Source organism: Vidua chalybeata, chromosome 3, assembly GCF_026979565.1.
Source record: "Vidua chalybeata isolate OUT-0048 chromosome 3, bVidCha1 merged haplotype, whole genome shotgun sequence".
Classification (NCBI taxonomy): Eukaryota; Metazoa; Chordata; class Aves; order Passeriformes; family Viduidae; genus Vidua; species Vidua chalybeata.
This window is the reverse complement of record NC_071532.1, coordinates 109958208-109979575: the sequence shown is the minus strand read 5'-3', so window position 1 is coordinate 109979575 and position 21368 is coordinate 109958208. Positions and strand designations below refer to the sequence as shown.

General features: G+C 51.7%; 1 protein-coding gene across 1 annotated transcript; it reads left to right on the top strand.

Annotated features, from left to right (window-relative positions):
* The first annotated feature begins 205 nt into the window (after positions 1-205).
* TRAM2 (translocation associated membrane protein 2) lies at positions 206-20817 on the top strand. Its single transcript, XM_053938520.1, has 11 exons — positions 206-409; positions 7976-8039; positions 10245-10354; positions 10572-10688; positions 12263-12321; positions 12859-12943; positions 13038-13108; positions 14251-14355; positions 14482-14640; positions 15607-15773; positions 16393-20817. Exons 1-11 carry the CDS (start codon positions 290-292, stop codon positions 16464-16466), a joined length of 1131 nt encoding a protein of 376 aa, XP_053794495.1. The 5' UTR covers positions 206-289; the 3' UTR covers positions 16467-20817.
* Positions 20818-21368: the final 551 nt, after the last annotated feature.

Below are 21368 nucleotides of genomic sequence, written 5' to 3'. Positions count from 1 at the left end.
GCCGGTGCCGGGTCCGGTCCCGGTGCGGGCCGGGGCGGTGCCGCTGCCGGGTCCGGTCCTGTTGCCGGAGCGGGCCGGGGCGGTGCCGGGTCCGGTCCTGTTGCCGGAGCGGGCCGGGGCGGTGCCGGGTCCGGTCCCGGTGCGGGCCGGGGCGGGGTCGCTGCCGGGGCCGAGCGGAGCCGGGCGGGCGCGGGGAGGGCTCAGGCGGCGGCGCCTGCGCGGGGCCATCGCGGCGCTCCGCGAAGTTCCGCGGGGCCCGGGGAAGTTTGGGCTCGGCTCGGCCCCGGCCATGGCCTTCCGCCGGCGGGCCAAGAGCCACCCGCTCTTCAGCCAGGAGTTCCTCATCCACAACCACGCCGACATCGGCTTCTGCCTGGTGCTCAGCGTCCTCATCGCCCTCATGTTCGAGGTGAGACGCCCCCGCCATCGCCCCCAGCCGGGACCGGCTGTCTGTGTGTCCCCACCCCGTGGACGAGGTGACCCCCCCCTTTCTCTGCAGGGGGTGTCCCCCCTCGGGGCTGTCCCAGCTCGGGAGGGTCCCCACCCGGGCCAGGTGCCCCCATCCCGTACGGGGAGGGGGCTGTGGGGTGAGGGACCCCTCGGTCTGGGGGTCAGAGTGCCGCCCCATTCATTCCCCATCGCTCACCCACCACCGGAGAGGTTCCCCACATTCCCACGGGGACCCGGGCTGTTGCTACCTTTGGGGGTGGCACATCCTTCTGCCCCCGCTCCGGCTCTGCCGGGGGTCCTTGGCTGGGCAGGGGGAGCACAAGGGGTGTCAAAACCCCTGCCCCAAACCCACCGCAGCTGCCGGGATGTCCCGAGCACTGAGGGGCACATCAAGCGAGAAGCCAAGCCTTGTCTGATATTCCCAGCTCTTGGAAATGAGAAGATTTTTTTTTTTTTTTTGCGCCTTTTTTTTTCGCCTTTTTGCCTTTAACAGTAGCCCTTTTCCAGGTGTTTTCTCCGCAGCCCGCTGACCCCGCGCCGTGGGACGAGCACCGGGGGCTCCCGGGCCTGGGGCAGAAGCCAGCGGCGGCTCCCCGGCCTTTCCCGACCGCGGCCATCCCGCTGTGCTGCGGGCCGTGGGAAGGCATCCACGGGATTCCTTCCCCCCGCCGGGGTGGCCGCAGACCCCCTCAAGGCCGCTGTCCCGCCACCGCCATGCCGGGGACGCCGCTCTGTCTCTCCCGCTGCTCGGCTCCTTCCCTGCCCGCCTGCTTTCCCCTTGCCGTGCGGCTTCGCTCGGCTCCGGGCATCCCACGCCGAGCACCGGGCCGTGGTCAGCGGCACCGCCGGCCGGGACCCCCCCCGCCTCCCCCGCTGAACCCTCCCCTTCGGCAGTGCCACGTTTCAAAGCAAATCCGGATGGGAAAGGGGTGGCCGGGGGGCCTGGCGAGGGAGGAAAGGCTCCTTCTGTAGCAAATCGCAGGAGGAGGAAATCCATTTCCTTAATTCCTCCCTGCTGGCACCCCCTTGCTTTTCTATCCCCCTCTTTTTTTACTGCGAACTCATTGAATGAACGAGTCTCTTACAGCACCCGAACCCTTTTCAACGTCCTTGTGCATGTATGTATATTTATTTAAGAGTTTCAAAACCGACCCAGGAGGGCCAGCTGTATTCCAAAGCCACATGCAAATGCTGCAAAGTTGGGCTGCAAGTTTCATGCTCGTACTTTAAAAAGAAAACGCCACTGAAGTTGCATCTCTGACTCAGGGGTTCTCCCTGCAGATGGGTTTGTTGCTATAGTTTGTTTCCCAACTATGTATATAGTTTGTTTCCCAACTATATTGGGAGCCCTGTCCTGGAGAGGTGGTACCTGGGCTTGCTGCTGTGGTGCTTTTGGTTGATACGGTGCTGTGAGGGCAGTTCTGAAAAATTATTAACCTCCCCCCTTGGAGGTGGCAGCAGGGCGGGGTTTGTGGTGTATCTGGGGTTTTTTAATGTATTTTGATTAAATCTCCCTTGGATGCTGAAGGCAGAAGTTTGCTACTCTCCCAACAGGCCTCAGGGAGACAGTGCTTGCCATGCCAGTGCTCCCTGTGGCTGGCAGCACCATCCCTTGGCATAGGGTTTTGGACAGCTCTTGGTCCTTGTGGGTATTTCAGTTTACTTTTATTTTATTATTACATTTATTCCTTCTGCTTTCATTTCCCCTGGAGGGGAAATCAGCCTCTGCTCTTGCCCAGCCCTCCAAACCATCCGTGCCTGTTTGTGCCACCAAAACTTACCTCTGTGGTGAGTTTTGCTGGCAGCTCTGATCCCTTGCCATGGTGAGAAGGACTTGTCACTGTCCCTTCCCTTCCTTCTCCTCTCATCCCTGCTTCCCACCCTGCAGCCAGGCTTCCACCTTCCCCAGTGCCAGTGGCCACAGCCAAGCTCAGGCCCAGCGGAAAAGGCCGAATCCTGCTCACAATAGGCTGTTTCCTGCAGGGAAGGTTTTTTTGGGAAGACACAAATAAGATTTTTAACCTTTTCACAGGCATCCCTCAGGAGCTGACTGCTTCCTTGCTCCAGCACCCTGCTCGGGGTGATGCTGGGGGGCTGCCACACATCTCCTACTGCTCAAGCACAGCATAAGCTACACCTTGAGCATCTTTTTGGGTGCACAACCTTTCCCCATCCACATGGATGCACCAAGCTGGTAATTACTCTGTGGCAGGGTGCAGGTACTGGTCATGATGGGATTTGGTGGCATGAGGCTGCTCATTGGTGTTCCAGGTGATTTGATTATTCCAGTGTTGTGTGTGTTTTTGGGGATCATGGCGTTGCTCAGGGAGGGAAGCCCCAGGCTTGGAGGGAGTTTCCCCAAAAAGAGCTAACCTGAGCTGGGCACTACAAAGGGTTTTTATTTCCCAGCCAGCCCTAAGCCTTCAGGGTGTGAAAACACACTTGGTTGTGCAGCTGCCTGGTGCCAGAGAGGGATTTTGCCACTTGTATGTGGCTGTTGGAGCCCAGAAAGAAAAACCTCCCCTTTTTTGTTTTTGGTGAAAAACTATTTTTAGTGAGTCTGTATAAAAACGTGAAACAGGTGCTTCCCATCCTCATGCAGAAATTACTTTGCATATCTTTTTCCACCCTGCTTTGCAGAAAAATGAAGCAAAGGCCAGGCTGGGTTTAACCTGTGTCCCACCAGGGGTGGCTCCTGTGAGCGGTGTCTGGTCTGGTTTGGGGAAGACTTTGCTGATTTTGGAGAAGTTTCTATATTAGATGGGGGCTGCTGTTGTAATCTTTAATGTGGGGAAACTGAGGCTCAGTCTTATGCCTGGGGTGATGAAATAAAGCAATAAACCATTGTTTTAGAAGTGGTTCCATGCCCTTGCTGGGCTTTCCCCCTGTGCAGATCGTGGGATGTGAGTCACGGGCTCCCAAACTCAGAGTTGTGACACTGTCAGGAGAAGGCGGCTGACGAATGAGCTGCTATTTCCAGGCTTCCTCCTAAATATACTTTCCCCTTCCCGGTCCCCTCCGTAGTACTCTAAAAATTAAGGCCTTTCCATTGTTAATGAGGGAAAACAAAATGCATTCCTGCCTCCCCTGGTCTTTGCCAGATGTGGGAACCGAAGCATGTGGGGGGTGTAAGGGTTGAGTGCTGGGGAAGAGCGGAAAAAAGGTTAAAAAGTGCAGTATTTAGGTTTACTTTTAAAAAGGGAATAAACAGGAGGGAGTGGAAATAGTGTCATGCTGGGGGATGAGTTTGTCTGTGGGGGCAGAGGGGCTGCACTGCCCTTGGGAAGAGATTTTTGTCAAAGCCAGATGTTTACTTTGAAAGGCTTTGGTCCAAAGTTTGGGCTTTAGTTTACATATAGGGCTGTGTCAATCCATAATGTGGATCAGTAAGTTTGTCTTTCAATAAACTCTGGCTAGCAGGGGAAAAAGAAACCCAAAGTCGTGAGAAAAGCCTTTGGACAGCATTTTGTCTGTAATTAGTTTGAGTTGTTTTTCAAGCCCTGGAAATATTTTCCCGGCTCAGACTGCAGAAAACTCCCCCAGCCTCCCCCACCAGAGGTTTGGAGCTGCTTCTTTCCTTCAGAGTGGCTTTAACTCAAGAAGGACCATAGAGATGGTGGCATGCGTGGGGGTTCCTGGCTGTGGTGAAGACAAATCCCACTGAGATGAGGCTTTGGAGAAGGGAAATGTGTTTTATAGAATCCTGACTTGTTCAAGTTGGAAGGGACCTTAAAATTCATTTCTTTCCAACCCTCTGCCATGAGCAGGACAACTTTCACTAGGCCAGATTGCTCAGAGCCCTGTCCAACTTGGTCTTGAACACTTCCAGGGATGGGGAGTCCACAACCAATCTGGGCAAGCTGTTCCAGGAGTTTATAGAGTGTGCTGGGGAAGGATGCTCAAAAATTATCCCTCATTCCTGAAAATGCTAGTGTTTGAGGGTTACAGTGGGTAATTTCTGGGAGAGGTGCTAAACTGCCTGGATGTGTGTGCTTAGGCACATTTTTAAAAGCCACTTGCACATCTGAACAAGTGGAGTTGTGATTTTGATGTGGAGCATTTCATGGCAGGGGTAAAAACAGCATCTTCTAAATTGCTGGGTGGGGCTCTGAGCACCTTGGTCTATGAAAGGTCCCTTCCCATGGCAGGAGGTTGGAACATGATCATTAAGGTCCCTATCAACCCAAACCATTTTGGGATCTGAAAAAGGATGGGGAGAGCTTTGCTGCTGCTCTGTATTAGGGAGCAGTCTACAGGCTAGGGGGGTGTAGATTTTTCCAATCACTGCTAGACAGTAAATGTGTGGTAGTGATGGGATTGTTTGTCTTTACCTATTGCTCTGCCACCCAGGGCTGCAAGGTGGATGTGCTGATTTGATTTCTGGCCATGAGAAACAGCCTCTGTCCTGGCTGATCCAGGCATCTCAGGTCTTGGTGGACACGTGGAGTTTCTCTCTTCACCATCATCTGCACTTTGGTCATTGAGTTAGTGGCTTTTACCAGCAGAAAGCCACTCACTGCTGAGTTCCTTCATGTTGTTCCTTCATGGTGTAGAGCTCCCAGGACAACTGCTTCCCAAATTTACCTGGTTCAGGCAGACAGAACCATAAAATCATTAATGTAGGGAAAGCCCACTAAGGTCATGGAGTCCAACCATTCCCCCAGCACTGCCAAGGCCATCACTAAGCCATGTCCCCAAGTGCCACATCCCTCATGTAAGGCAGGATGAGGGAAAAGGAAATGCTGGGCATGGTCCTGCCCTGCACGGCAGAGAGTGGAGCCACAGCTGCCACTAAACTGCTACTGGCAGGGGCACAATTCAGGGAATCACAGAATAATTTAGGTTGGAAAAGTCCTCTAAGATCATGGAATCCAACTGTTCCCCCAGCACTGCCAAGGCCATCACTAAGCCATGTCCCCAAGTGCCACATCCCTCATGTAAGGCAGGATGAGGCTGGGATGAGGAACATCTCCCTCTGCATAGAGGTGCCCTTAATGCAGGTCAGGGAGTGGATGAGAAATAAATGTACAGCATTTGCTACATGGTCCCTGCTCTATGTGTCCCCTGGAGACAAATCCCTCTCCCACCCTCTAAAAAGTTGTGCCAGGAAGGATTAGGTTGGATATGAGGAAAAATTTCTTTGCTGAAAAGGCAGTCAGGGATTGGAACAGGCTGGAAGTCATGGAGTCACCATCCCTGGAATTGTTCAGGCCCATGTGGCACCTGTGGCCATGGCTTAGTGATGGCCTTGGCAGTGCTGGGGGAACAGTTGGATTCCATGATCTTAGAGGACTTTTCCAACCTAAATTATTCTGTGATTCCCTGAATTGTGCCCCTGCCAGTAGCAGTTTAGTGGCAGCTGTGGCTCTACTCTCTGCCCTGCAGGGCAGGACCATGCCCAGCACTTCCTTTCCCATACCAGCATCTTGTTTCAGAGCAAACAGACAGCAAGTCTTGTGCCTCTGAATAATCCTCACATTGCTCTTCCCACTGCAAACTTCTGCTTTCCCTGGCTGCCTGTGAAGTGCTCAAGGCAGGCTCTGAAGAGTTTTGCCATCCCTGGTGCTCATCCCTATTTCCTAAGCCAAGGAAACCTGGTTTTTGCCTTGCAGATGCCTTCATCTAGGAGGCTACATTTGTCTTTGGTTGTTAAAATATTTCACTGAGGCTTTAGGAAGCAGCCTGCTACCCCTCTGTAAGGAAAGGTGAGGGGTGCTGGGGTGGCTCCAAAGCTGCTCGTGGTTCTCCAGCCCACAGGAAGCAAAGGCAGGTGTGGAGATGGGACAAAGCATTGCTTGATGGAGGAACCTTCCTACCAGGCGCTCTGGGAAAGAAGATAAGGAGAATTCTTGGAAACTGTTCCAGGGCTGAGCTCTGTCTGGGCATTGCTTCCCACCCTGGAGATACTCTGGGGCCATTTTCCTGGAGTCACACCTCTGGCCTGCATCCTCTCCAGCAGGTTAGGAGGCTTCACCTGGAGATGATGTCTTGTTCCCAGCTGTTTACAGCAATGGATGTCAGCCAGGTACTTGGGGAGCTGTAAATCCATCAGTGCCTGCTGCCTTTAGCACATCCATGACACGGCCACCCATCCCTGCAGCACCACAGCCACCACTGGCTCCATGCCTTTGTTTCATGCCCTGTGCCAGCCTGTGGCAAGGTTTGGGTGTAAACTCCAGGTCCTGGATGTGCTGTACAGATCTGGGATGAAGCAACTTGGCTTTCCCAGCCAGCAAGGTCTGTAGGAGCCAGAAGTGTCTCCCTTGGCCAGCTTAAGGCCAGGCGATGCACTTTTTCCATTCCCACCCCAAACTCTGCCCATGGTCTCCATCTCCTGCATCTATTCCTCTACAAACAGCAGAACATGTGGGATTTCCTTTTTTTTTTTTTTTCCTTTTTTCAGTGGAAAAAGCAATAAAATCCCTAAACATCACGAAAACACATCATGAAAACACACATGCTGTCCCTGAGCTGGGGCTGCCTGCACCGGTTGCTCAATGCCGGTGGTGGCAGGATGGGAACTCTTGGCAAAGTCCCCTGCTCTCCCCCACAAGCTGTGGAGCAATTTCCAGCTGGGATTTTAATATCCTGCAGCTCTGAAGCAGTGGCAGCTATGCCTGTGTGAAATGCAGCTCATCTCCATCGGTGTTTGACAGGCACAGGATTTTTTGGGAATGTTTTTGTTTGAGGGTGGGTGCTTCTGAAGCATTGGAGGGTTGGCTGGGAGCCACTGGAAAGGGAAAATCTGGTGACCTGCCGCCACTGTGGGGTTGGATAGGATGAAGGCATGTTTGGTGTTGGATGTCTGTGCATTGGCTTTTGCTGTGGCCCCAGCTTGAGGGTGCTTTGGTCTCAGAGGTGCAGTTTTGGGGTGTCCTGTGGGGTGGATGCTCTGCCTCATCCCCACAAAGTCTCCTGCTTTGCTGCTGTGGAGGATCATTCCTTTGAATTAAAAACAATTTAGTCAATGTCCACCTCTCTGGTGATCAATGACAGGATCAGAGGGAATGACTGGAGCTGTGTCAGGAAAGGTTTAGGTTGAATATTAGGAAAAGGTTCTTTCCCCAGAGGGTGGCCGGGTACTGAAGAGACTCCCCAGGGAATGGTCACAGCCCCAAGCATGACAGAGTTCAAGAAGGGTTTTGACAGCGTTCTCAGGCACAGGATGGGATTCTTGGGGTATCCTATGCAGGGACAGAAGTGGGATTTCAGTGATCTTTTTGGTCCCTTCCAACTCAGGATATTCCATGATTCAATTCTATGATTCAATAAATGAGAAGTGAGGAGCACAGCCCTGGGTTTTGGATGTCCTGATGTCTCATCCCAGGCTTTTTTTACCCGTTTTGGCCATGCATCTGGGATCTTGTGGGTGACCAGTGTGAGGTGTTGTGTTTCTGCAAGTGAAGCTGCTGCCGGCACATCTCCCTGGGTGATTTGCCTTTCCCATTGTGATAGGAAAAATACTGGTCCAGAAGAATGGATTTAACAACTGATTTGCTTCTTTTCCCCTCTGTGTTTTTGACAGGTCACAGCCAAGACTGCCTTCCTGTTCATCTTACCTCAGTATAATGTTAGTGTGCCTACAGCAGGTGAGAGATGCCTCTGCTCCACAAATCCCAAGGGAATGTTGAGTCTGGTTTGCCCCAGATTCTCACTTCCAGCTGCCTTGGGCTCACCCTCTACCGATCAGCTGCTCAGGGTCTTGTCTGGCAGCAAATGCAGTCTGGCAGAGATGTTAAAAAGAAGATACTTTGGGAAGAAGCAAAGTTTGAGTGGCTCAGAGCACTCTGGTCATGTCTGCCAATCCTTATGCTGCCAGGTTGGGAAGAAGTGCTTTCCAGGGAGTTTGGGGGCTTCCTCTCTCTTTCTGCCATGGCCAGGCCACTCTGTGCTCCCTGCAGGATGAGGATGCTGCTGCAAGCCTGGTCAGGCAGGATCCAGCTGTGTGATTGCCTGCCTGGAGCAGCTTCTTATCCCCCTGAGGAGCAGGAGGGATTTACCTCTTGCCAAGCAGCAGGGGCTATGCATGTCATCCCTGTCCTGATGATTTTTGGGGATGGCACCTGGAGAAGAGAGTGTGGGGATGGATGTGGTGCACAGCATCACTGCTCCAGGCAGGTTCTGATTCACAGGGAGTAAATTCCAGGAGGCTCTGAGCTGGTGCAGCTTGGAACCAAATGGACGAGAGGAGGTGTCCCAGCTCCCAGCCAGGAGGCTCAGCCCCTATTATTCCTATTATGACTGCTGGTTGCTGCCTTCCTGGCTCAGAGCCCCTCTGGATCTGGCAGGGATCTGGGCACTGGCCTGGAGACAGCAGGAGGTGCTTTGGGTAAAGGCCTGGGCTTGGGATGAGCCAAATGCCCGGGGCACAAAACCTGGCCTGGTGGCACGAAACTGCAGTTAATTGGGAGTGTTTGAGTAATCATCCAGAGAAAGAGCAGGGTGTTGGGATTAGGGGAGCTGCAGTGAGGCAGACATGTGGAAGATAAAAGTTCTGCCCTTAAAGGCTTTGGTTATGGCTGAAGGAATCATCCGGCTTCCAGATTCAATTGTGGTCCCTTCTCCCCTGTGGCACAGTCCAGACAACTTCTGCTGCTGGGTTTTTAAGGTATTTATTCTTTCCTGACATGAGAAGTCCCAGGGGGCACAGAAACACCTCCCCAGGACCAGGTATTGAGGTATCAATATAGGGCATGAGCTAGTGGGGAGAGAGATCTTGGTGCAGCAGCTTCTTGGGAGGAATCTATTTTTTTCCAAGGCTTTCCCACATCCCCCACAGCTTCTGCTAGAGCTTCTGAGGTGCCCTGGAGAGAGGAGGCAGAGCACATGTTTGTGATACTATTTTCTTTGGCCTTGCAATTCTGTCTTTTGCCTTGCTCTGGGGTACAGGTACCATTTTTACCTCTGGGTCTGCACAGCACCAGAGGCTCCTCAGGACAAGGTGTTTTCATATCCTTCTGCCAGGTGTGTTCATAAATCTTCTGTTCGAATCTTAGAAATCTGGAATGAAGCTTTGTTTAGGGTAGGCAGGGCTGGTGACAGAGCAGTCTTTTCCCAGCATTGGTATCAGGAGAGGACAGACTGGATCAGGGTGAAGGAGAACAGCAGCCAGGAGTGGGCTGAGCTTCATGTGATGATACGTCCTGCAGCCTTCCCAACTCTGCTTCTTCCCATAAGCTTCAGGACTGAAAATAGTCACCTAAATGCAGATGTCTGGGGTATTTTGGGTGCTGCTGGGTCTCCTGTTGCTCCAGAAGAGCACAGCCTCCCGTGGGTCCTATTTGTCATCCACCAGCCCTGTGCTGCTTCCTCAGATCTCTGAATAGCAGAAGGCACCTGCATTTAGGCAGCTGAATCCCGCTCCAGCAGTTTTCAGGGAGGAGTGGGAGATCATAAGGAAGTGTTAAATCATAACTGAGGGGGTGGAAATCCTATCCCAAGCCCTGATGTTCCTAGTGGGGGCATCCCTGATCCCATAACTTGCTTCAGCCTCCCATGTCTTCATCCCTGCAGGTGCTAAATTCCCATCTCCACAGCTGGGCTGTCCCCAGTGGCAAGGGGAAGCTTTTAGTGTCCCCAGTGTCCCCTCCCTTGAGGTGTGTACCTGTAAGAGGGGAAACCACCCATGTCTGCCATGAGCTAACCCTGAAGAGATCCCTTTTTCCCTACCACTGGCATAGTCATGACCTCTCTCTGGTGTCCCCATCCAAGCTGCTCCCCACTAAGCCCTCACTTGGAAATCCTTTGTGCCATGGGAGTCTGACCCACACTTTTTTTTTTTTTTGTCTTTGCAGATGGGGAGCTGGTCCAGTATCACTATGGGCTGAAGGATCTGGTCACCATTCTCTTCTACATCTTCATTGCCATCATCCTCCACGCAGTGGTGCAGGAATACGCCCTGGACGTGAGTGCCATTCCCCGTCTTGTGTCCTCAAAATACCTCAAATCCCATGGGGAGCTCTGCAGTTAAATGGTGTTCTGGGGGTGGTCTGGGGGCTGAGATGGTGAAGAGTGAGCCTTCATCTCTGGAAGCTGCTCGGGATTGAGGAGGAGGAGGAGAGAGAGAGTTGATGGTGGCTCATATTTTCTTGTTGTTTGTCTCTCCCTCTGCTCCTTCCCAGAAAATCAACAGGCGTCTGCATCTCTCCAAGGTCAAACACAGCAAGTTCAATGAGTCAGGGCAGCTGGTTGCCTTCCACCTCACCTCTGTCATCTGGTGTTTGTACGTCGTGGTGACGGTAAGGCACGGGGCTGCTGGCATTTGGGTTTCCAGGGGGAGCTGTGGGTTCTGGAGCACAAAATCCCACTGGCAGCAGAGTCCCCAGCCAGCTTCTGGGCCAAAACAGGCACATTTCAGTCAGTTTCATTTTGAGCTGTGGTGGATCTTTCCAGCCACTGTCTGAGGGCAGTCTTGGGAGATCCTTCTCCAGTATTGTACAAGGCACAGGTAAATGGGCTGTGAAATATTTTTGGAGCTGGGCCCCAGAAATCCTGCCTGGCTCCATAATCTCTGTCCTCTGCTCCAGAACCTGATGCCTTTCTCAGCTTATTTTTCTCCTCATGTACATTCAGTGCCTTGAGGTTTCTGGGTGCCTTTTGCGAGGTCATGAGGCTAATGGGCAGAATTTTGGGATCCCTCTTTGTGCTTCCTTCCTTGGCAAGCTGATGGTGAGGGAATCTTTGAAAACAGGGAAACCTTGCTGTTTCTTGAGGATGTGTCAACCCATTCTTGAGGATGTGTCAACCCAAAGATTTCAGAGGGAAAACTGTCATTTTGGGAAGGAAGCGGGAGGGAAGAACACGTGGTGTGGGAGAGATATGACTATTTTGGCAGGATGAAGTGATGATGCTTTGCTACCTGCAGCCATTGGGGTCCAGCTGTGGTCTGCAGTGGCAAGGGGATGGATCCCTGGGGACAGATTCCCTCCCCACTGCTCAGAGGGTCCTGCCAGCCCTTCCTAGAGAACTACTTTTCCCTTCAAGGCCAGCATTTCTAGAGACCTGTTGGCACTGCCTCTGCCTCATAGGGCTCTGAGGAAGGAAACTTTGGCAAAACAGTTGATGCTGCTGGTTTTGGGCTGCCTTTGCCCAGTGCCAGACCCATCCCTCAGCAGCTGTGGAGCTGGAGCCTCCTGTACACCCCACATTGCTGTGATATGCTCCCCAAACACCCAACATGTGCAGAGCAGGTCACTCTTGTGCTTCCCTGGCCTTCCCCAACTGAGCAAACGGGTCTTGGGACAGATAGGGAATGGACAATGGTGACTGGGCAGGACAAATTTCCCATGCCAGCATCTCCTTGCAAAGCCTAGGGCAGCATCTGTGTGGCAGGAGTGAGAAGGGAGTCCCATCCTGTAAGGCAAGAGGTGGAAAATGAAGCTTTCCCAATTCGTATCCAGTTATTTTTGTTGGTGTTTCCCGGTCCTCTTTCTCTTCAGAAGCACTTCTTGTTGCTGAAGTGCTGCTGGGGTTGGAAATGGCAGTGGGGAAGAAGCCTCTGGGACCATGCACATGCTACACCTCCAGAGCATTCCAAACCCCAAAATATCCTCTCCTGAACTTGGGACCCTCTGTGCAACTGAGCAAGCAGCCTTCAGCCCCCAAACAAGGGGCCTGGTGAAATTTTAGAGGGGTGCTAGAGACCCACAGATGCAGAGCTCAGCCTTGGCCCTCACAGGGAACGTGTTTTTTTCCTGCAGGCTGTGACAAGGCTCGGGTGTCATCCCCAGTTCCTCGTTTCACTGTACCATCAGCCCACCCTCTCATAACCTGTTTTGTTTAGCTGAAGCCTTGCCTCTCTTCTCTTTTTCAGGAAGGATACATTTCAAACCCCCGGAGTCTGTGGGAAAACTACCCGCATGTTTATCTGCCGTAAGCACTTGTGAGGGCATTTTGTTCTGGGGCTGGCCACTTCCTTCCTCTCCATGGTTTTGCCTGCTGGGAGTGGGGTGCTGACAGCACAGCACTCTCTGCATGCACCCTGCAGCAAGGATGCTGCAGTGAGACCATGGGGAGTGGGGATATCTCGTTTGTGAGCCTGGGGAGGGGTGTTCCAGAGGTTTTCATGAGGAAGGCCCTGTGGGCTTGGCTACTTATCCTGTTTCCTGCATCACCTTGGGAAAGTCTCTTTGCTGTTCATTTTTCACAGTGCAGATGTAGTGGGGGATGACCCTTCCTTCTTGTTTTTTTACAAAAATTAGGTTTGCAGAGAGCACAGAGACCACAGCACAAGCATCTGTATAAACTCCATGTGTGGCTCTCTTGGCTCAGCAAATAATTTCAGCCCTGAAATGATTTTTCCTAAATCCCATGGCTCCAAAACAGTGGAGGGGATTGCCCAATGCTGCCCTGGCACTCGGGTCCTGCCATGGCCTGGGCTGGCTCACGTGGCTCCTCCCTGCATTTCAGGTACCAGGTGAAGTTTTTCTACCTGTGCCAGCTGGCGTACTGGCTGCACGCCCTGCCCGAGCTCTACTTCCAGAAAGTCCGCAAGGTGAGAGCCAGGTGGAGGTTTTGGGAGAGGGAGCTCAGGGAGAGGGCGGGTGGAGAGGGCTGAGAGGTTGATTTGGCTTTTCTGCCCCTGCCAGGAGGAGATCCCCCGGCAGCTGCGCTGCATCGCGCTCTACCTGCTGCACATCGCCGGCGCCTACCTGCTCAAGTGAGTCACCTGCCTCAGCATCCCCTCCCACACCAGGGATGGGGCTGGGCAGCTGCTTCTGCCCTGGGGGTCACCTGGGGGAATCCTCAGTGGGGTGAGTGGCTTAGAAGGAATAAATCAGGTTATTTCAATGGAAAGTGACTTTTTACATAGGCAGGTGTATAGGACAAGAGGGATGGTGTTAAACTAGAAGAGATTTGGATATTGAGAAGAAATTCTTGCCTGTGAGGGTGGTGAGGCATTTGGCACAGGTTGTTCAGAGGGTTTCCCATCCTTGGAAGTGTTCAAGGCCAGGTTGTTAGCGTTTAGGAACACGTAATCACAGAGTATGATTTCATGCAGGTGCTTTTATTTGAAGAGCTCTGGAATTCAGGGGTTTCAGACCCAAATCTGACTCCAACATGGTTTCAAGCTGAACATGTTTTATATTCTATCGTTATATAACTAAATATTAATTATTAAACTTATATTGTTCTATTGTATACATTGATTTCATCCAAGCATGGATTTCTCGTGATTCCCCCCAAACACCTCGAACATAGTTCTCATGATTCTTGTTACAGTCAAACAATAATTACATCTAATTACTAAGCAAGCATTACTTCTAACAATCATATCATTTATCATATAATAATTATCCAGGTGCAGCACAGTTTCACAAGATCTAACAAAGACAAGGCCTAACATTTTCTCAGGGCCTACCCGTAACATTTTCCCAGATCCTACCAAGCTCAACTCCCCGAAGTCCCATGATTTTAGAAACCTTTTACTATCAAGGTTGGATGGGCATTGGAGCAACCTGGGACAGTGGAAGATGTCCAGCGCAGGGGATTGGAATGATCTTTAAGGTCCCTTCCCACCCAAACCATTCTCTGATAAAAAGCAGAGCAGCCTTACCAGCCACAGAGTTTTGCATTGGATATATCCCAGCTCTGGCAGTGTTTTGGACTGTATTGATGATTTATAGACAGGGATTTCTCCTATTGCAGTCCTACCCCCACTACTGCACAGAGATCTGGCTTTGGGCTGGCGCTGCAGCTCATGAACAGCAGGGCTGAGGCTGCAGCTGGGTTTGAAGGATGAAGGTTGAAGGATGAAGGCTGACCAGCCCAGTGATTCTTTTTTTTCCTTTTCCCTACCAGCTTGACCCGCCTGGGGCTGATCCTCTTGCTGTTGCAGTACTTGGCCGAGTTCTTCTTCCACATGGCGCGGCTGGTTTACTTCACGAACGAGAACAACGAGAAGCTGTAAGCAGGGGAGCTGCCTGTGGCTCCCATCCTCCTTTGGAGCCCAGGAGACCCTGGATCTCACTCTCCCCTCCTGGGTCAGCACTGGGGCTGCTCCTGCCCACACCTCTGCTTGCCCTCCTGCAGGTTTAATGTCTGGGCCGTGGTGTTCGTGGTCACCAGGCTCTTCACCCTCACCTTGTACATCCTGGTCATCGGCTTCGGGCTGCCACGCGTGGAGAGCCAGGCCCTGGACCCTGAGAGAGGGAACTTCTTCAGCTTCCTCTTCAACAATATTCTCTTCAGGTAGGAATGTGTCCTGTGTCTTCTTTGGCTGTGTTATTCCAGCATGGGTTTTTCTGAGTTTGGAAATCATGGAATCCCAGAATGGTTTGGGTTGGAAGGGACCTTAAAGATCATCTCGTTCCAACCTTTGCCTTGGACATGGACCAATTTGCTCCAAGCTCCATCCAGATGGGACCCAGACAGTGACTATCTGATCCTGATTCCATTTAGGGAAGGTCTTAGTGAGCTGAAGGGAGTGTGAAGGAAGCAAGGAGGGGTTTATAGGCTACACAGAGCCAAAATGGAGGGGAAAAGTCAGGAAATAAAGTGTTAATCAAGTGAAGTTACAAAGTGCAAGCCTATCTTGGAGAAATGCTTGTAGGCTTTCCCTGTTGTACCTGTAAGTGCATTTACATGGATGTGGTCAAGGAAAAGGCATTTTCCCTTCTGCTTGGCCATGTTTTACTGCTAATTGATGTGGGAGGCAGAGGGTGGAATGGGCTCCTCATGCCTTGCAGTTTGTCAAGTCTGGGAGCCTTTCTCACCCTTGCAGCAGCTGTGGGTTCAGTTCAGAATTTGCCAGGCATGGTCATTCTCAAGCTTTTTGAAGCCAAGGACTGCTGGCACACCTGAGGATTTGAGGGTCTTTCTTACCTCCCTTCCACCTTTTAGATCATCCAGGGACATCGTATCTTGACTGTGCCACATTGTGTTTTGGGCAGTGCTGGTTGAGATGATCCTGTTCATCCATTCCTGCCCTAAAGTTGAAAGAATCAATGAATCAAAACCTGACAGCTTTATGACGTGGAGGGAAAGGAAGGTGGCTGTTCTGGGCTCAGGGGTGGCAGAAAGGAGAGATGGTGGCTGGAGGGACGGCATCTGCCACGTTGGGGGACCTTGGCCACCAGCCCCAGTGTGGGGGGAAGGCTGGGCTGGGGGTGGCCTCGCTGCTGTGTTCTCAGCCTGCCTCTTCTCCGCCCCTGGCAGAATGAGTGTGCTGCTGTTGGTGTGCCTCTTCCAGGCCTCAGTGATGTGGCGCTTCATCCACTTCCAGCTGCGGCGCTGGAGGGAGTACTGGAACGAGCAGAGCAGTCGGAAGCGAGCCGCCGCCACTGGCACCAAGCAGCAAACCAAGCTGCTCAAGAGGGACTCGGGTGAGTGCTGGAAGGGTGGCACTGTGGAGGTGTCAGCCCTGGGGTTCAACATACCCCAGCGGGCTGCTGCCCGTGCAGGGCGTCCCCACCAGTGTCCTGATGTCATGGGGGTTTCCCCATGTCTGAGGGCCAGTCCTGAGAGAATAAAGGGTTTGGCTTGTGCAAGGGACAAAGTTTCTTTCTCCATAGAGTCACAGAATGGTTTAGGTTGGAAAAGACCCTGACATCATGGAGTCCAACCTTTGACAAATCACCATGGTGTCAACCAGACTAGAGCGCTGAGTGTCACATTAAGTCATTCCTTGGACACCTCCAGGGGTGGTGACTCCAAACCTCTCTGAACAGCCCATTCCAATGTTTAATCACCCTTTCTGTGAGGAAATTCCTTCTAATGTCCAACCTGAACCTCCTCTGTGGCAGCTTGAAGCTATTTCATCTTGTCCTGTCCCTTGTTCCCTGGGAGCAAAGCCCCCCCTGGCTGCACCCTCCTGTCAGGGAGCTGTGGCAAGTGAGAAGGTCCCTCCCAAGCCTCTTTTACTCCAGGTTAAACACCCCCAGCTCCCTCAGATTACGCTCTAGACCCCTCACCAGCTCCATGTCCCTTTGTTGCCATCCCCAGGTTACCATGAAAACGGAGTGGTGAAAGCAGAGAACGGAACCTCACCTCGCACCAAGAAGCTCAAGTCTCCATAGAAGCCAAGGGTTGTCTCCTGGGGAGGAGGGCGAGATACCAGGACTGAGCAGCCCCTCCTCCTGCTCCTCACGAGCGGCATCTTGAAAGGCTCGGAATCATCTTCCCAAGGTGTCTCTCGCTCTCCTCCCTTCCTTTCTTGCTCTCGTGAACCGTTTGCAATAAAACCAAAAAGGCCTCATTCCCCTTCTCCCATCCCCCTCATAGGAACCTTCTCCAGCCCTCCTGGTTTTGCCTTCCTCTGATCGTAAACCAGCGTGCAATTTTTTTTTTTTTCCTTTTTCTATTTTAGTGTTTGGTTATTTTGGTTAATGGTTACAAATGTATCATAGATGGTTCCAAACAATCCTTTTTTCTCCTACAGCATGTTCCTCCCCTCTCTTCATGGTGCTTCCCTGAGCCCCTGGGACAGGGCCACGACAGCTTGAAGGCACCAAATGTGTGTTATGGGATCAGATTCCTGGGGGAATGTGCTGGGGCTGTGAGATCTAAGGCTCAGGGGTGCTCTCAGGTGAGATGGGGCACAACTGGCCAGCACTCGGCAGGAGGGTGATGCTGCAAAGAGAGACCAGGGTCTGATGGAGGAAGCTCAACCCTGTCTTGTCTCCTGGTGGACCTCTGGTTAACCTGGGGTTTTCTGAACCCTGCTTTTGAGAATTTTCAAGAGCTGGGAAGCAGAGGAGGGAGAGAATTTCCCTGTTCATATGGAAGGTCCACCTCCCAGCCTCTGCTTGCCTCAGCTGGATTTCTCTTGGCTGCCCTGTGATTGTTCTGGGCCTCCTAGCACCAAGAGCTGGGCCCAGGGCTCTGCAGCTCTCAATGTTTTGTTATGGGGCAGGAGCATCCTCAGTTCCACACGAATCCTTGAGGCCTGCCCTGCTCTGAGCGCTGGCCTGGCTCTTGTCAGCCCAGCCCTTTGCCAGCTTGTCTGTGCCTCGTGGACCTGGTGTTCTTGTTGCTCGTGACCACATTCAGGTCACAAACAGGTTGCTGCAAAGGGGTTTTGCATGAGTGGGACTGTGGCCCTCATGCTGTCACCTCAGCCTTCCTCATCCCTACCGTGCCAGTCCAGCCATGCCATCGGCAGCCACCAGCTTCACTCTTTGTTTCCAAAGGATACAGCGCTTGTATCCACCCAAGGTGCTATCAAATCCAGGGTTTCTTCCAAAAATCCTAGCCCCTTCATCCCTTTCTGAGCTGTGAATGAGATGACAGGGAAGGAAGGTGAAGGAAGCTGGGGCTGCAAGGAGCAGCTTGCATTTTAGGAAAAGCCTGGCTTGTGACACGTAGCTGTTAGCAGATGGAGTTGTCTCAAATCTACCTCAGAGGCCATCTGTTGCTGCAGACCACTTTCCCCTCTTGCTCCTGCCCACTGCCACCTCTGTGTGCTGGCAAGAGGTTTTGTGGAAAGCTAGATCCCACCAGCTTGATCCCTCACAGCATCTGCTTGGGGTTTCGTGGGTCAGTGCCATCTCACTGGGCTGCTTTTTGGGGTGCCACACCAGGCTAGGTTTGGCTAGGTGAGGAGTAGTGGCACCTCTGTCCCCACACTGTCCTCTGGGGCAGTTCCTGAGCTGGGCTTTGCTGTTGGTGCCTCTTGTGCAGTGAAGTCAGCCATAGCTTTAGTTCTGCTTCGCCACTGCAGGAATAGGGGACTCGTGGTGTGTCCCCTTGGCTGGGTGAGGAGAGGGACACAGAGCTGGGGTGCTGTTCATGTGCAGTCCAGGATTGATCCTTGGCGTGCCCCTGGCTCAGCCCTTGGGGGCAGCTGAACCCTGGCTCTCTCTTGAGTGGAATTCTAGCTTGAGGCTGGTGCTGTTGTCCTTTGCACCAGTTGTGTTTTGAGGAATGGCTGACAGTTGATTTTCTGCTCCTCTTTGTGCTGAGTTGGGTTTTTTCCCCTGTTTATCTGGGTGTTTTTTGTTCTTTCCTTCTCCTCTCCTTGTTGAGGAGGCACTGGAGGGAGAAAACATGCAGGGACATGAGGACAGTTGGTCAAATTCCACTTGTTCCTCAATTCTCACCACATTTGAATGTTGAGTGAGAGATATTGGCAGGAGAGAGGTTTCCCCATTTTCAGGGGAGCTGGGGAAGGGGGCTGGAGCACAGCCCCTGGTGGTACTTTGCCATTGCTCCTTGTAGCCTGTGCTGGGAGGATAAGACACTTTTTGGCTCTGAGGCAGCAACAGGACCTGCAGTGCAGCGTGGTCAGGGGGAAAAGAGCTGTATGTTGAGGAGGACACCTCACATAGTGTGAGAGGTTTTCCCTTTCTCCTGCCTCTTCCCATCCCCTGCCATCCACTGCCAGTGCCCTCCAGGAGCGACGGCTGGCTGGCACCTCCCCAGAGCCTCGGCCAGTCCTTTCCGCAGTGCTGGTGCCTCGCAGCAGCCGAGCTGCTGACTCTGTTAGCAAGTGACCCAAAAACACGGCTGCTGAATGATTCCTCCTCCTTCCTGCTTGGCTTCAGGCAGCTTTTCCACTTGCACAAACCTATCTCTTCCTACAGTAGCTGGTGATGCTTTGTATCCCAAGTGCCTTATGTTGTAGCCTCCCTGTGCACTATAGCAGTAGCTGAACACCCTCCTTTGTTACTACATATGTACAACATATGCTACATTTACGTGTTTTCTGTTTCCTTTTTGATAGTGCTACCAGGAAAAGGGACATTTGTTTTTGAAGCATTTCCATGTGTTCTTTTTATGATTTTGGTTTTTTAAACCTGTAGATGATGGGGCTTTATGTTTTAGCTCCTCTATATTTAGTCCTCAGAAATCTCCATTCTTCTGTTAGACCCAAACCTGGCAGATTGGTTTTTTTTCAGCTGAACCTTTGTTGTGAGGCAATATCCACTGTCATCCTGGAGGTTTGCAATCCCCTGCCCATCAGAGGGGCTGCCATGGGCTGCTCCTACCTCTGTGTTGTAGTGCAAGCACAATCCCTGGGCTGCAACCTTGTAGTAACTGCTCCTGTGTCCGTGTCATTTCTCAGCAGATCCAGCCTTCCTTTCACCCCAAAGAGCTTTTTCTTGGAGCATTTTCATTTCAAGCCCTTAGTGGTCAGTCTGTCCTTGGCCTCTCCACCTATGAAATGCCACAAGCTCACTTCCCTTTAGTGGATGCTCTTCTCATGCCCCATCTGTGTCATCTGCAGAAAACATCATGGAATTGTTGGATGAGGTTGGATAATGCTTCCAAACTCGTCAATGTCCAACCGTTAATCCAACACCAAGATCCAACCCCTTAGAGGAGTTCTTGTCCACCACAGTGCAGAAGGTGATGGAAATTATCCAAAACTTCAGTGGGACATGATTCCTTGCACCCTTCCCATGGGCTTGAGGCTGCTTTAGTAGTCTGTGTCCATTATCCAACCTAAGGAGGTCAGGAACTGAGTAGCCTGTGGTTTTTGCAGAAGTGTAGTGTTTTCCTGTCCTAGCCTAGGAGAGCTGTGAAATACCAGCACTAGTTCTCTTTTCTTGTCTTAGGTAGTTGGAGAATGGGCTTGGGAAGAGAAAGGGGTGGAGGAAAAACAGATGTAGCATTTCACATACAGTTTTTGAGCGACTCTTACATTATGGGGCATTACAGTTGTGTTTTATGTTGTTGTTGTTGTTGTTATTTAGGATTCTTTCTTGTTACTCATCATGTTTGGGTTAGTAGTAGCCAAGTTCCAGTTCCCCTGTAGGTCCCCTTACTTTCAATTCAATGTTTTAAAAGGTATTTTTGGTAGGCTTCCTGGTTGGAGGGAAGCGTGGTCACTCTGGGATATCTCTTCCTTGCCTCCAAGTGACTGTGGGAGCTTAGAGCCATCCTGCCTTTGCTGCAGTGCCTGGGGGTTTACAGCAGCCTTGGGCTCTTGTCTTTGGTAGATGGAACCCCAGGTTGTGTCAACAGTGGGTGGAGATGATGGGGTTTGCTTTACAGGCTTCCAGGAAACTTCATGGGGGATGAAAGGTTGGTTTAGTAGGTTTTATGCCCAGCAGTGAGGTATGTTCCTCCTCCTTGGAGCTGTGTGTGGGGTTTTTCTGGGAAGAATGGCTGTTGGAAAAGCCAGGCAGAGGTGTGTAGTTTTTCCTCGAAATGTTGAGCTCGATTGATCAAACTTCAGCAAAGGAACTCGAGGAAAATTTTTGTTCTTCCATATTTATGCTTTAGTGCAAATTTCCTGATTTTGGAGGGGGGTGGGGGGGGGAAAGTAACAGTCTCTGGTATTTTATCCCGTTTGTTTCATTCTTCCTGTCACTTCAGTTTTTGTATGGATTTTGTTTGTTGTTGTTCATTGTTCAATGACTTTTGTGATAAACTCAGCAGAAGTATTTTTCTGAAATAAATAAATAAAAGGCATAGATTCTTCCAGTGCGGTTTCCACTGATGCTTTATTATTGCTGAGCTGTGCATGTGGCATGGACACCTTCCACTACCCCAGCTTGCTCCAAGCCCCGTCCAACCTGGCCTTGAACACTTCCAGGGATTCAGGGGCAGGCACAGCTTCTCTGGGCAGCTTGTGCCAGGGCCTCACCACCCTCACAGGGAAGAATTTTTTCCCCAATATTCAGTCTAAATCTCTCTTTCAGTTTAAAGCCATTCCCCCTTATCCTGTCTCCCCAAGCCCTTGCAGCTGGGATTCATCTTCCCACACTTCCCATGTCCACAGCATGGGCAGCTGCTCCAGAGTTCATTATTCCTTGGCTGCTTTCATCAGAGGGAGTGGAGGATAAGGGTATTTGTAGGAGATGATTTATCTGATGTGGTTTAGGCACATATTTTTGGTGAGCTATATTGTATATTTTTTGCAGCTGGCCCCAGGCACACGACATCACTTGGCTGAGGGTTAGGTTACATTTTCGTAGCCTGTGCAGAAAATAGTTTCTGACTTTCTACAGCTCAGGTAATTTCATCTGTAGGTT